Source organism: Mytilus californianus, unplaced genomic scaffold (assembly GCF_021869535.1).
Source record: "Mytilus californianus isolate M0D057914Y unplaced genomic scaffold, xbMytCali1.0.p SCAF_2, whole genome shotgun sequence".
Classification (NCBI taxonomy): domain Eukaryota; kingdom Metazoa; phylum Mollusca; class Bivalvia; order Mytilida; family Mytilidae; genus Mytilus; species Mytilus californianus.
The window spans coordinates 63,223,878-63,237,155 of NW_026262668.1; the positions used below are offsets into that span (position 1 = coordinate 63,223,878).

Sequence of the window (13,278 nt, forward strand, 5' to 3'; positions counted from 1 at the left end):
GGTATCGACGTAATTTAGGCCCATGAATGTTTTTAGATTCAGTCATGTTTTAATTTAGTGATAACAAAATCAATATTTATACAGGTACAAACAACATTTTACCAACTAAACTAAGTCCTCTGTGCACGTTATTTTACATTTATCACGAATCCATAACATAGATCGCGAAAAAATATTTCATTCATTGATTGTTGTTCGCAATTTTTAGCTGCTAATTAACTATCGGGTGTTGATGACGAAGTTCACCGATAGCGACTTTGATATACAATCAACATGGAATCGTGGAACACGTGAACAATAAGTGAGATGCTAGCATGGATAGAGCGTTTTTTATTTGTAAATTTTTATATGTGCATACGTTCCATTTTTTTAAATTAGACTTTGTCATAACAGTTGTAACATGATTTGGTGAATTAGAATGTTCTTTCGGAATCGACGAATTCTGTTATCCTTAAACTTCCACGTATGTTTACCTTTTCTTTTATTACGGTTTTCTCTCGCATTTGAGCTGTGCGATTGTCAATTTTTTAACGAATGGATTCATGGTTAAGGTCACTGCATACGAAAAAGCTGACGGTAAATAAGAGTACGGGAAGACAATAATCCAAGAGCAATATATTTCTGAAGATTTGTTGCAGATAAAGGATTTTGTTTTAAACGAAAGTCCATATACACGTGTTTTATAGTTCAACTTAGCCATTAAAGTATATACAACACATTCATAGTTTATTTAGATTTGAAGTTTCATTTGATTTTAAGGTATATATATCTATATTAGGCTTAACAAAAACAAAACAATAAAACAAAACAAAAACAAAAACAAACAAACAGAAAAAAAAACAGAAAAAAAACTCTTTCCATAATTTATAGACCAGCAAACGAATAAAGCTCATATACTAAATGTTTTTTCTTAATTATTTGGTAAGCAATAATTTGGGAACAGCTTACCCATGGTATCATACATCAAAATCTTTAATGCACATCTTTTAGAAGATGTACAAGCACTCTGATAAAATATTTCCGCAAGATTATTAAACAAACAAAAATAGGCCTCAATAAGTCAAATATATGATAAATAAAAAGAAAAAAATAATGATAATAAATGACGATAATGATAAATGTGTCTAATCATCAAACTGCACTCGTATGACAATACAATAACATAAACACAAAGTTGAAAAAGAGGCGGAAAATATCAAACGGACAATCATTCAAAAGATTGCAAAAACTTACTGACTTTGTATTTACCACAGATTTTAATTTATCTCATTATTCTTTTTATCATACTTAATGTAATTCATAATCTAATTGAATGTGAGGGCCAGTATTGAAAATTTGTTATCCTACTCCTCAGATAAGAGAACAATTTTCACTGATTAAAATTCTGCTAATCAATCTTTGAAGGACACTTTTAACATTCAGGTGTCATCAAACATGTGGGTATTATAAAGTTTGTCCTACATTGAAAAAAAAACTTTTTTTGAATGAGGAAAATAATGTTCAAAGAACACACAGAACAAAGCTTATCAAATACTAGTATATAAGTAGCGGCTGATTTTACACCTCTCCCACTTTTGATCGGATAAAATATCCTTTTTGGAATAAAATTGTGTAAAAAAGAATCGCCTCGATACTCTCGGTGATGTTAGGTGACAATTACGTACCTCTTTCCTCGAACCCCTGATCACCCCATGACTAGCACCAAACCAATTTAGAACAGGCTGTATATTGAGTTTTATACACAACTAAGAGGGAGTATGAACGGTAAATTTATAAAGAGATGATTATATTTTCCTCATATGGAACGTAGACTATTAAACTTTAAGGCCCCTGTTGTTCAAATCTTTAATGTGATATAATACAAAGTAAGCTACAAGCTATAGTTTTGAATCTTTTGGTACGGCATATATGATATTCAATAATTGGAGTGTTTTTTGTCAGATTTAACAAGATACATCGCAGATGTATAAATATACCTAAACTACCAAAAAGACAGTTTGAAAAACAAAGATTCAGCTAATGAAAATGTAATGGAGAAAACATATTGATAATCAACAGATGTTATTGTCTGTAAATTGAAAGATCATTCAAGAAAATAAATCAGTCAATTGATCTCTGGATTTTTACTTGTAATGAGCAACATGATGGTAAATCTATTCAAGTTCATTATTTATTCCTTATTCCTTATTCGTTGTTTTTTTATTTTTCTATAACATTCTTTACTTTGATCACTCTTTTCTTAACTTTAACGACTTTTTTTTAGATATTTTGAAAGGAGGCAAGTGTGCCAACCTCAAATTAATCTATTTCAAAGCGAAATAATTCTGTAAAGCGTGGTTGTTTTACGTGGAATTTAATGCGACTGTCATACAAGAGAGTTTTAGCTAGCTATATAACCAGGTTTAATCCACCATTTTCTACATAAGGAAATGCCTGTACCAAGTCAGGAATATGACAGTTGTTTTTCATTCGTTTGATGTGTTTGAGCTTTTGATTTTGCTATTTGATGAGGGACTTTCCGTTTTGAATATTCCTTGGAGTTCGGATTTTGTGTTATATTTACTTTTTACCGTTTCAACGTAAGATTCGGATTGTTCAATATTTTGTTTTGTGTGTTGTGTTTCGAGGACTGTTGTGTTGTTTATCATTGTTCAAGATATCCTTTTGATATAGTGAAATAGGGCCATATATATCATGGTTTAAAAATAATATTTGTCGATAAATCTCTTTTTTATGTCCCCTCCGTAGCGGAGGGGGCATTAAGTTTTACCCTTATCGGTCTGTATGTCCGTACGTACGTATCAAAATTGGTTTCCGTTCTCTAACTTTAGTTTGCCTCAACCAAATGTTATGAAACTTATACACAATGCTTATTACTTTAGAACACAGACCAAGTTTGAATTTTGGTTGCGTCACTTTAACCGTTCTAGAGTTATGTCCCTTTACAAAATGAAAAATTGCTGAATTTTTTGTTTCCGTCCCTTACTTTAGTTTGCCTCACCCAAACATTATGAAACTTATACACAATGCTAATTACCACAAAACACAGATCTAGTTTGAATTTTGGTGGTCTCACTTTTGCTGTTCTAGAGTTATGACCCTTTACAAAGGGAAATTTTGCTGGATTTTTCGTTTCTGTTCTCTCATTTTAGTTTGCCTCAACCAAATGTTATGAAACTTATGAACAATGCTAATTACTACAAAACACAGATCTAGATTGAATTTTGGTGGCCTCACTTTTGCTGTTCTAGAGTTATGTCCCTTTACAAAGGGAAATTTTGCTGGATTTTTCGTTTCCGTTCTCTAACTTAAGTTTGCCTCAACTAAATGTTATGAAACGTATACACAATACTTATTACCACAAAACTCAGATCAAATACAAATTTGGGTAGCGTCACTTTTACAGTTCTTGTGTTTTGTCCCTTTATAACATTATATGCAAGCGGGGGCATCATCTGTGTCCCATGGACACATTCCCTATGCACGTATACATCAGTATTTTCCCCAACCTTCAATCAATTAATTATTAGAACATAACTTTTTTAGTGATAGACGCTGCGGGCAAACCCTCATCAAACATACTTGGTGGAAGTACCAAATGGTTAGGAGACTATGAAGAATGCCTTGCTGTTACTACTGTACAACCAGTGGACGGTATCACTTACAACTTTAAAGGACAGTACTGTAAAGCATCCATATCAATAACGGGAGATATGGCAAAGTTCATACGACGTGTAAGTAAAAAATACCAACATTTGCAGTGTTGGCATAGGTGTTTACACCATCCACTCTCTAATTGTGGTATTTACTTAATGTAAGAACATTTAGATTTTATTTTAGAGACTTTAAAAAAAATACCTACGCAGTCATGCAGCAATAAAAATAAAATGCCGTCTCAAATCTTATACATCATTGCCAACTTCACAGTTTTATGATCTTTCAGATTACTGTAGGAATATGTGTCCCAAATAGCTGTAATGAAGCAGAAGTCCAATATCTCATTAATACAGGTAGGTTTGACATTGTCAGCAAGTTTAGTTGATTTTACTTTCATTCAAAATTCATATTACTTGTGGGAACTCATTTTCTAAGTAGCACACTGAATGATAAGATCGTTGTAGTCGTCACAGTTAAGACAATTTATTTCAAAACAAGTAACAGAAACAAAATTAAATGTTAGAAGTTGGAAAATCAGTTTGGAAATGACTTGGAATTTAGGACAAACAATGCGTAACATTTGTCATATATGTCAGTGAAGACATATTAATTATATATATAGTGACATCACAAATAACATTTTGCATTGAAATGGCTAGACTTTGCTATCAATTTTGAAGGATTGAAGGATTTAATCATTTTTACATTTTAATGAGGAAAATAATTACCCGTATTATACCTTCTTTATCAAACCGAAACGACTGTTTGATGGTTTTTGTTTTGCACATTATAATCTATGAATATTGCAAGATTATATCTAATATGTATTTTCTTTTTAAATTTATTAAAGCCAATAATACATTTAAAGCTTCATCAATAGAATGTCAGGAACCAGACAAACCCCTTGACAATAGAGCGATTATTGTTCTGTAAGTATATTAGTAACAATAACTATCTTGGTAGCTTTCTTCATTCTGTTATAAACATTCGTTATCTCTTATTTTCAAAATAAAATGTATCAGATGACTATTTATGCTTTAGCTATATCACTAAGTTTGTAGTGCTTTCTTGATATTTATATAAGTGGTTGTGTGTGTGTTGGGTGGGAGGTTGGAGGTATGCATATCTTTATTGGATTTTTCTGTTTATTATTTGCTGTTGTCTTCGTTTTAAGGTCTTTGTCACAAATCCAAGTTTAGGTTTTCTCGATGTATATGTGTGTTCTGGCCTTCATTTTGTTTTGGTAATCTCGGTCTTGTATAATCCTATAGTCTGTTAACTTTTTTATTTTCCATCTGGACTCGGTCAAATCTGTCCTTATATTAGTTATCGTGAGTGATGCACTGATGGCATTTTGTGATGTTATATCTTTTTACGATATACACTAAGTACTTAAAAACTTTAATAGCGAGTGAAATACCTGCAACGTCTCAGGTTTCATTTTTAACATGTTTAAGCTGTTTGGTCATCATTGTCCATCTCATGTGAATAACATAGAAGGGAATTATACGTTTGCAAATGGGATAGGGCCTAATTAAGCTCTTCCTTAATAAATTTCATCAAATTATTTTTTTCCAGACATTACTGTTTATTTCATTTTAGTAAACTATTGAACTGGCAGGGTTCTAATTTTATTTCCCCATTTATTTTAAGCGTGGTTGTATGTTTATTCATAACAGTTATGGCACTGGGAACATTGTACGACATAGTTTTTATACAATGGCCAAAGTGGGAAGCTGAGGATCAAATGACGTCTGAGTATGAGGTTAAATACTCTAAGAAAGGAGAAAAGGCTTCACTCCTTGACAATGCTGATTCTAAAATTGTTCATGAACCAGGTATTGACAAGTTCTTTATGACATGGAAAAGGTTTTCTAACCTTTAAACTCAAAACTACTTCACTAAATTATAATATGTAGTTAATAAACATTTTGTTTTTATAGTAAAACCTCGACATATTTTAAACATTAGTCTCTACAACTTTTAAATCTTGCGTTAAATGTTTGCAATGAAAAGACTTTTGTTATAAGTCATCACTGTTCGTTTACATTTTTCGTTGCCTTTTTATATTTTTTTGTCCTCAAGCTTTTATTTAATTTCTCCTGGAATTGAAGCTGTATTTTGATTATTTATTTTTCTTAAACATCATTGATTAGGAATTTTGAATATTTAGTTGAAAATCGAGTCAGATTTGAACTATACATTCACTGCAGTGACAATTCCACAAGAACTACCGACTTCAGATTTCCACACAGTTACTGAAACATAGATAAAAAAAAGCAATTTCTACCGTTAAAAATATCTTTTCTTTCTTGATAACAATATTCAACCAGTACACCTTCATAAGCATTTAGTGTAAAATAAAAGTGTGCCTGCTACAACCGGATGTAAGACTTCTATAAAAAAATAAAATGATTGTACCGATATGAATCTTACAACCCTTTTATATAAAACCAAATTGTGAATTAGTTTTTTTCCTGCAGAAAATTAAACTGACAAACTTTGTCACAAGTATGATAATGTTTAACTAAGTTTGTAAGTTAAGACACATATCCTGCAACATGTCCTTAGTAATGCTTTTGATTTTAGGACTCATTGGGAAGATTCTTCTATCGTTCTCGGTGTACACAAATGGAGCATCTATCCTTAGGACAGAGCAAAGTAAAGATACAATAACGTGTATAAATGGTATACGTTTTATCTCCATGACATGGGTTTGTCTTGGGCATGGCTACTTAGCTAGTTTTAGCATCGCAGGTAAATTGATAAGTTGCATTGTTACAGAAAATTCATGTTCATCATCACGGTGCAAACCACAAAAAAAAGGAACACATTAGTTGCAGACTGACACATTCCGTGATATCAAACTGAAATAGTTTGATTTACCCGTACAAATATATTGAAATGCTTAGCTTATCGGTCCGAGCTTAAGTTATTTTGTATTATCTATAGAATTTGCAATGTGAGTGTCATTTACTCGACAAATCAGATAAAAGTCAATGTTCACAATGTGTTGTACAATGTAAATCAATCTCATAGATGTCGGGTCTTATATAAAAAGGAGAAGGTATAATAAGGTCATCTTTTTACCCCTTGAATTCAAATATGATTTCACAAAATAACACCCTTAAGATGTTAATAAAGGCACAAGTCTGCCATGTATATCAAAATCTATATTTCGGAATTTTTATATACTATTTGCAATACGGCTTCTTGCTTCTTCTTGCATATAATGAAAAACTGTAAAACAGTAAAAATATTCAATTGCCGCCGATGAAAATAAGTTTTGTAGAATAAAACTCAATTCACTAAAAATTTTGGTATGTGTTTATACGGGAAAACATATTCCCATCTACGTTACAAGATATAAGGGAAACATGCTTTTTATTGCAAATTAAAGTTTCAATATAGCTAATATCGGGATGTTTTACTAAGTTTATATTATGTATTCAATTCAGATAATATTGCTACAGCATTACCCAAATATAAAGAGAGAATATCATTTAGTATCATAACCAACTCATTTGTATCAGTAGACTCATTCTTTACTCTGAGGTAGGTCTGTTAGTAATTTTATCAGACAATTTCAACACATTTTCCGGAGGTACTGACAACTACAAGAGTACTAATACTAGTTTTAACGAAGTATCCTTTAGTTGTTCAAATGTTTGCATTATTTACTAGTATCTATTTTGCAACAATTTTATATGGCTCATTATCAGAGAATTTGCTTGGTTTCCTTGCTCCCATCATAGTCTTAATTTGTAAGTAATACCCTCGTATCTCTGGGTTTCGTCTGGTTTTCGATTCTTCGATGTAGCGTAACCGCAACTGGTAAAAAATCAACTGAAACCGGTGCTGGAATTTGTCTTACAAAAGAGATAGATGTTAAGGGAACAATTAAAAACCAAAAGTCGAAGATAAACAGACAATACCTTGCCAAGAAATACAAACAATAAACAAAAACACTGCACAGAAAAGCCATTACTGAAAAACATGAACCACGAAGGAATGTGTTCAACTTTCCCATTTGGAACCCTTGGTTAAATAGCTACCTCGTCAGCATCCATCCTCTTTCGACTTGAACTAAGATGTAAGCTATGGATTTAAAATGAAGAACAGGAATCAAAGTGCTCTTCCTTAATTTGTTTTTTATTGTGTCAAAAGTAGGGATATTTTGTGTTTCACATTATTCAATGGTTCTTTTTCATACATACTAGTAAAGTGATATACTTTCTCGAAATATCCTTTTTTCTTATACAATGTTATATTTCATATTGTAAATTTTGAAAATAATATTCATACTCCTTTACTTTTATTGTGATCATTTCACAGTGGGCTGCTGTTGACATATTTGGTCATGAAGAATTTAAAGAAAAATGAAGGAAAGATTAACTGGGGACTGTTTTATTTTCACAGATTTTGGAGGTAATGCATAGTTTCCCATTAGTTAAGAACTTTAGCAATGCCAATATTTGTTGTGTTGTTCTTCCAGTTGATACTATAATCTTGATCTTGTGTCTATTGTACAAAAATGAAGGTTGAAATATCATTTTAACAATTTCTTTATTTAATATTTGCACATTTCTTGTTTCTTTTTATTGATTGTTTTCTTTGATAACTTTTAAATAAGAGCCTACAAGATGTTTATGTTCTGACGAATACATTTTTTATTAACCATATACTTTTCATCATAGATTAACACCTCCGTATATGTTGATTTTGATGGTATACGTGTCTCTGTTCCCATACATTGGAAGTGGTCCGCTCTGGGAAAAGGATGGTCCCGAACCTAATTATTGCAAAGACGCCTGGTACTACAATATATTTTACATCAACAATTTAGTAGATGATCCAAAAAAGCAAGTTAGTTAAATATAGATTTGAATAATACAACCATGGAACACCTTGGTCAATATATCAAAGTGTCGAACCTTTTCAGTAGCTCAAAAATTTTGTTCACAGTGTGACACGTCACTCTCAACAGGAAACCAAATTCGTTGGATTTACTTCGTAATACTTAAATTTAGAAACCAAATTCGTTGGATTTACTTCTTAATACATAATTGTATAGAAAAACTTTTCCTTTTTTCCTTTTATATCCTTATTGCTGGTTAAACAATATTTCTTCATATGTCATAAATAGATAGTAAGGCAAAAGTTGTATATTATCGACGCTTCTTTCTGTAAGGAAACTTACAGCACAAATATAATCATATCATCATATAGTGTTTTATTTTACAGTGTATGGTATGGACATGGTATCTTGCTAATGACATGCAATTTTTCATATTGAGTCCCCTTATTCTTCTACCATTGTTTTAGTAAGTTTCAAATGACAATTCAAAACATAAAAACGATTATCTATGGTCGGATCGTGAAAAGTCTGGTATCGGATCATCTGTGAAGTTAAATACAATTCAAGTTCTAAGTATTTGGAAAAATTACGTTGTATTATCAAAAGACGTAACAAATAAGAAAACGCAAATTTGTCTATCAAAATGATTATTATTTTCATAATTTTTTATTTTATATGATTTTACAAACAAACAGTATAAAAGAAAAAACCTTTGCAATAGAAATATAGAAGACATTAAGAAGAGAAAAATATTTCAGTCATTCATATCATAGAAAAATATGTTTGTTCAAAACTTGTATGTCATTGAACTGTTGATGTACAATCTGCCTTTTGTAGTTTTGTAAAAACGCTGAAAGTTTAAACTGATATTCTCAGATGCTGATCGTAATAATGGAACATTTTGACAGACATCTTTATTTTTTCCAATCTTTGTTTTTTTATTATTGAATAAACTTTATTGACCTTATATGTGTCTACTCGTTTTTCCTAAACGATACAAAATAATTTGCTTGATCATCGTTGTTTATTCTTTCACAAGCAGTTGTCAACGGAAATGACGACCGTGTATAATTTATACCCTTTGAATGATATTAGAGTTGAATATATTTGTATCGAAGTTGAATTAAGCAGTTCAACTTTCTCTCATTTTTAAAACAGTTCCTACCCACTATAGTTATCAATTAAGTAATAATCGTTTAATTAATTTTCCTGTTCACTTTTTCATGAAAAACGTGTTTTAGTGATACCTCCAAATGATATAAATTAATACTGCGGTTTATAAGATATCGAAACACAACATTTGCTTTTGTTATTAAACCCTATATATTTTCAGCTCACATTTGGCAGGAGCTGGAGTGTTACTTGTATTTTTGCTGGGGACTTGGATTTCTACAGGTGTTGTATCTTCTTTTTATGAAATACCAGCGGGCGGTTTTGCACAGTACGTAATAATCATGATTGGTTTTAATATATCCTTCTTAAAAAAAAATAAGTATTTTGACATTGAGAAGAGTATGACTTTGTCTTTTTTTGTAATTCGCTTGACAAACTATTTGCATATAAATATACCTAATGACTATAATATATTATAGAAAAGCGCTTTGAACGCAGCAATTGCGATTTGATTAAAAACGAGAAGATACCAAGGGGGGGGGACCATAAACCATAAGTCGATGAAGATCGGCAACACAATGGTCAAAGGCATAGAAACACAATGCATAGAGTAAACACTAGTAAATAGTTATCAAAGGTACCAGGATTATAATTTAATACGTAAAATAGGGGAGTAGTATTGGCAAATACAGTAATATGTAGAATATAAAATTAAGTGAAAACAATCTTCGAAATGAACACAATATAACTCATTGAGTTTTCTAAACTTTAATAACTTGTATAAAATATCGAATTATCAAATAAAGTAAATAAAAAACAAACAGTATAAAAATGAAAATTATGTGTATTTTTCTAGAACCGAACATCGTAGTAAAATATATGACAGACCTTATGCAAGAATGGGTCCATACCTAGTGGGAATGTATACAGGATACCTCTTATATAAAACCGGCTGTAAGTGGAAGGTTAACAAAGTAAGTACCAATAAATTAAGAAAAAAAGAGCGTTACATTTACACTTTCTTAATATATGCTAGAAGAAATATGTCTAGGATATTCTTTAAGTAAAAATAGAAAGATACAAACAAATACATCAATTTCATATTTGTTGTAAGACATTTTACTTTACTGATGATTATCTTTAGTCTCAACATATTTAGAGCTGGTTGTGCCTTTTTGTCATTCATTGTCCATCTTTGGTAATGAATAAAATTTTATACAAAACACCTACAAAGTCATACTGTTTTACTTTCATATTAGTAAATTTTACCCTTCACTCAACCATCCTTATTTCAGTGTATGCTTACATCTTATATGGCCTTGTGGACCCACTGTATAAATTGTTTACGTCGTTTTGCTTTCTGGGTTAACCTTCGACAGGTTCGCTCAAAGCCAAAAAAGTGAAAATACGTAAAATCATATTGTAAACTTTGACATACAAAGAAAGGATATGCTCAAATTAAAATCATAGCAGAATGCTTTTTTGCTACGCTAATGATTACGCTCTTCGCATAAGTTTTGTGTGTTGAAAGTCGAGGTACATAAAGTTGTGCATTAAGTTAATGACGATCTATATTTATTTTAATAATATATTTTTCAGTGGCTGAATTTGATTTTATGGGCTGTATTCGCTGCCTTAGCATGTTTGATTCTTTATGGCTTACATGGTGATGATAATGGAAGTGTCACTTTGTCCAATGACGTGGCAGCACTATACAATACTGTACATAGAACAATATGGGGAGCAAGCATTTCTTGGGTTATTTTTTCATGTGCAACAGGCAATGGAGGTAAACTTATCAATCACGATTAAAGAATTTTGGTCAGTTCAGAATGTGTGTCATTCTATTAGTCCTTTTGACTATCAAGCAGTCCCATATACATTAACTACTCTATTGTAAAGTTAACGAAAGTATTTTGAAATGTATAAGGAATGATAAAAAAGCAAATTATTATTAGAAACCTTTTTAATGTGTAGGAAAATATCCATGTCTTTTGTTTTCTTTTAGTAAAATTAGACCAAAGTGACTCATTACATTTGATTTTTATGGATGTTTATAAAAAATCTTTTAATATTTTCAAGACCCTTTAACCAAATAAGTGACACAAATACAATAGAAAGTAGCCAAAACTCTAAACCATTTAGAGATTTAGGCTTTCATAAGTATAAAAAAAAGCTATTCTGGTTCATTATCGTAACTTTTATTATTTTTTTTAGGTTTCATCAACACAATTTTATCGTGGAAAGCCTTTGTGCCTCTAAGTCGTTTAACATATATGGCATACATGGTTCATATGATTGTACAGAGCTATTTTAGATTGACTAAACAGAGACTGGTCTATCTAAATGATATGGAAACAGTAAGTCCAATATACAATTCATTAAATTTAGCCAAAAAACTTGCAAGTCAACTGCTATTACACTCTTCGTATTTGTGCTCAAAGTGAATGAAAATAGACGACCGCTCTGTCAATAAAATACGTTTCAATGTTATTTCAAAGCCAAAATCATCACATTCAATGGCAACTAAACTGGAGTAATTTGGAAAATATTTGCATATTTCTGATATGTAACAAGCATTATTAAAACCGTATATTTCATTCATTTCTTTTGACTGTAAAAAATCCCACACTTGCTGCCTCTGAATATTAAGTTTTAAGCTAAAGCTTGTACAAAAGTGTAACAATAGCAAAATGTTTTTTTGTCTCCATTATCTTTTTTATATTCATTAGCAGGATTTAAAATTTTTGAGTGTGAGGTAAATCCAGATAACGTTTCGTACGCACGAAATTTATAAAGGAATATTTTTCATTATAAGTCACTATAAAATTTATCATTTTTCCTTTTTTTATATGAACAAAAACTCATTAAAGATACCAGGCTTATAATTTTGATCGCCAGACACTCGTTTCGTCTAAATCAGACTCACCAGTGACGCTGAAATCAAACCAGTTGGAAGACTAAATCAAATACAAAGATTAAGAGCTGAAAGGTCCAAAAAGTTGTGCCAATGTTATTATAATTTAAATTGTTTTTCACTATTAATTACAGATATATGAATTCCTTGGACATATATGTTTGACATTTGCTGTATCTTTTGTGGCGTCTCTAGCTTTTGAGTTACCAATGATGGGATTGGAAAAAATCATTTTCAAAAGAGAACCTAGAAAGAGATAACATACTTTAGAATTCAGAAGATTGTTCTATCATGCGGGAATTATACTATATGTCAAGGAAATTATGATTTCATAGTACAATTAGGACTATATTATGATGATATCTGAGAAATAGAAATGCTTATGTTTTCTCGTACCATGAAAATAATTAAAATAAAACGTAGTATTGTGTTCAAAAGATATACAAATAATAAAGTGAAACTATTGTGTTGAAAAATGATAATTTAGCAACATTGGTTTCCTTTACAACACCATCTGTACAACTCTTTTTCTGTTTTTATTTCAAAAGCTGATTTTTTTTTTAAATCGCGTTTCTCGGTGTTTTACACAAGATTTGATGATGTATTGATATTGCAAACAATTATTTAAACAAAAAATTCTTCAACGCCAAAATCATATTCATAAGAAATATTTATTAATAATTTTGTCAGAAAAGATTTTTTCATTAATGACTCGTGTTTTCAATTTTTAATG

At 30.8% G+C, this 13,278-nt stretch overlaps 1 protein-coding gene across 1 annotated transcript; it reads left to right on the forward strand.

Moving 5' to 3' along the window:
• Window positions 1-4,504: 4,504 nt before the first annotated feature.
• LOC127730190 (nose resistant to fluoxetine protein 6-like) lies at window positions 4,505-13,069 on the forward strand. The gene is made up of 12 exons (XM_052238465.1): window positions 4,505-4,586; window positions 5,311-5,495; window positions 6,247-6,414; window positions 7,116-7,212; window positions 7,993-8,085; window positions 8,355-8,523; window positions 8,902-8,981; window positions 9,849-9,956; window positions 10,485-10,602; window positions 11,228-11,417; window positions 11,846-11,988; window positions 12,680-13,069. The coding sequence occupies exons 2-12, from the start codon at window positions 5,339-5,341 to the stop codon at window positions 12,803-12,805; spliced, it is 1,449 nt and encodes a 482-aa protein (XP_052094425.1). The 5' UTR covers window positions 4,505-4,586; window positions 5,311-5,338; the 3' UTR covers window positions 12,806-13,069.
• Window positions 13,070-13,278: the final 209 nt, after the last annotated feature.

Bases quoted from the DNA above. Each gene is read 5' to 3' on its own strand.
- LOC127730190 (XM_052238465.1), top strand. From the start codon at position 5,339: ATGGCACTGGGAACATTGTACGACATAGTTTTTATACAATGGCCAAAG. The intron at 10,603-11,227 runs GTAAGTACCAAT...TATATTTTTCAG, and splicing joins GTAAGTGGAAGGTTAACAAA to TGGCTGAATTTGATTTTATG. The intron at 11,418-11,845 runs GTAAACTTATCA...TATTTTTTTTAG, and splicing joins ATGTGCAACAGGCAATGGAG to GTTTCATCAACACAATTTTA.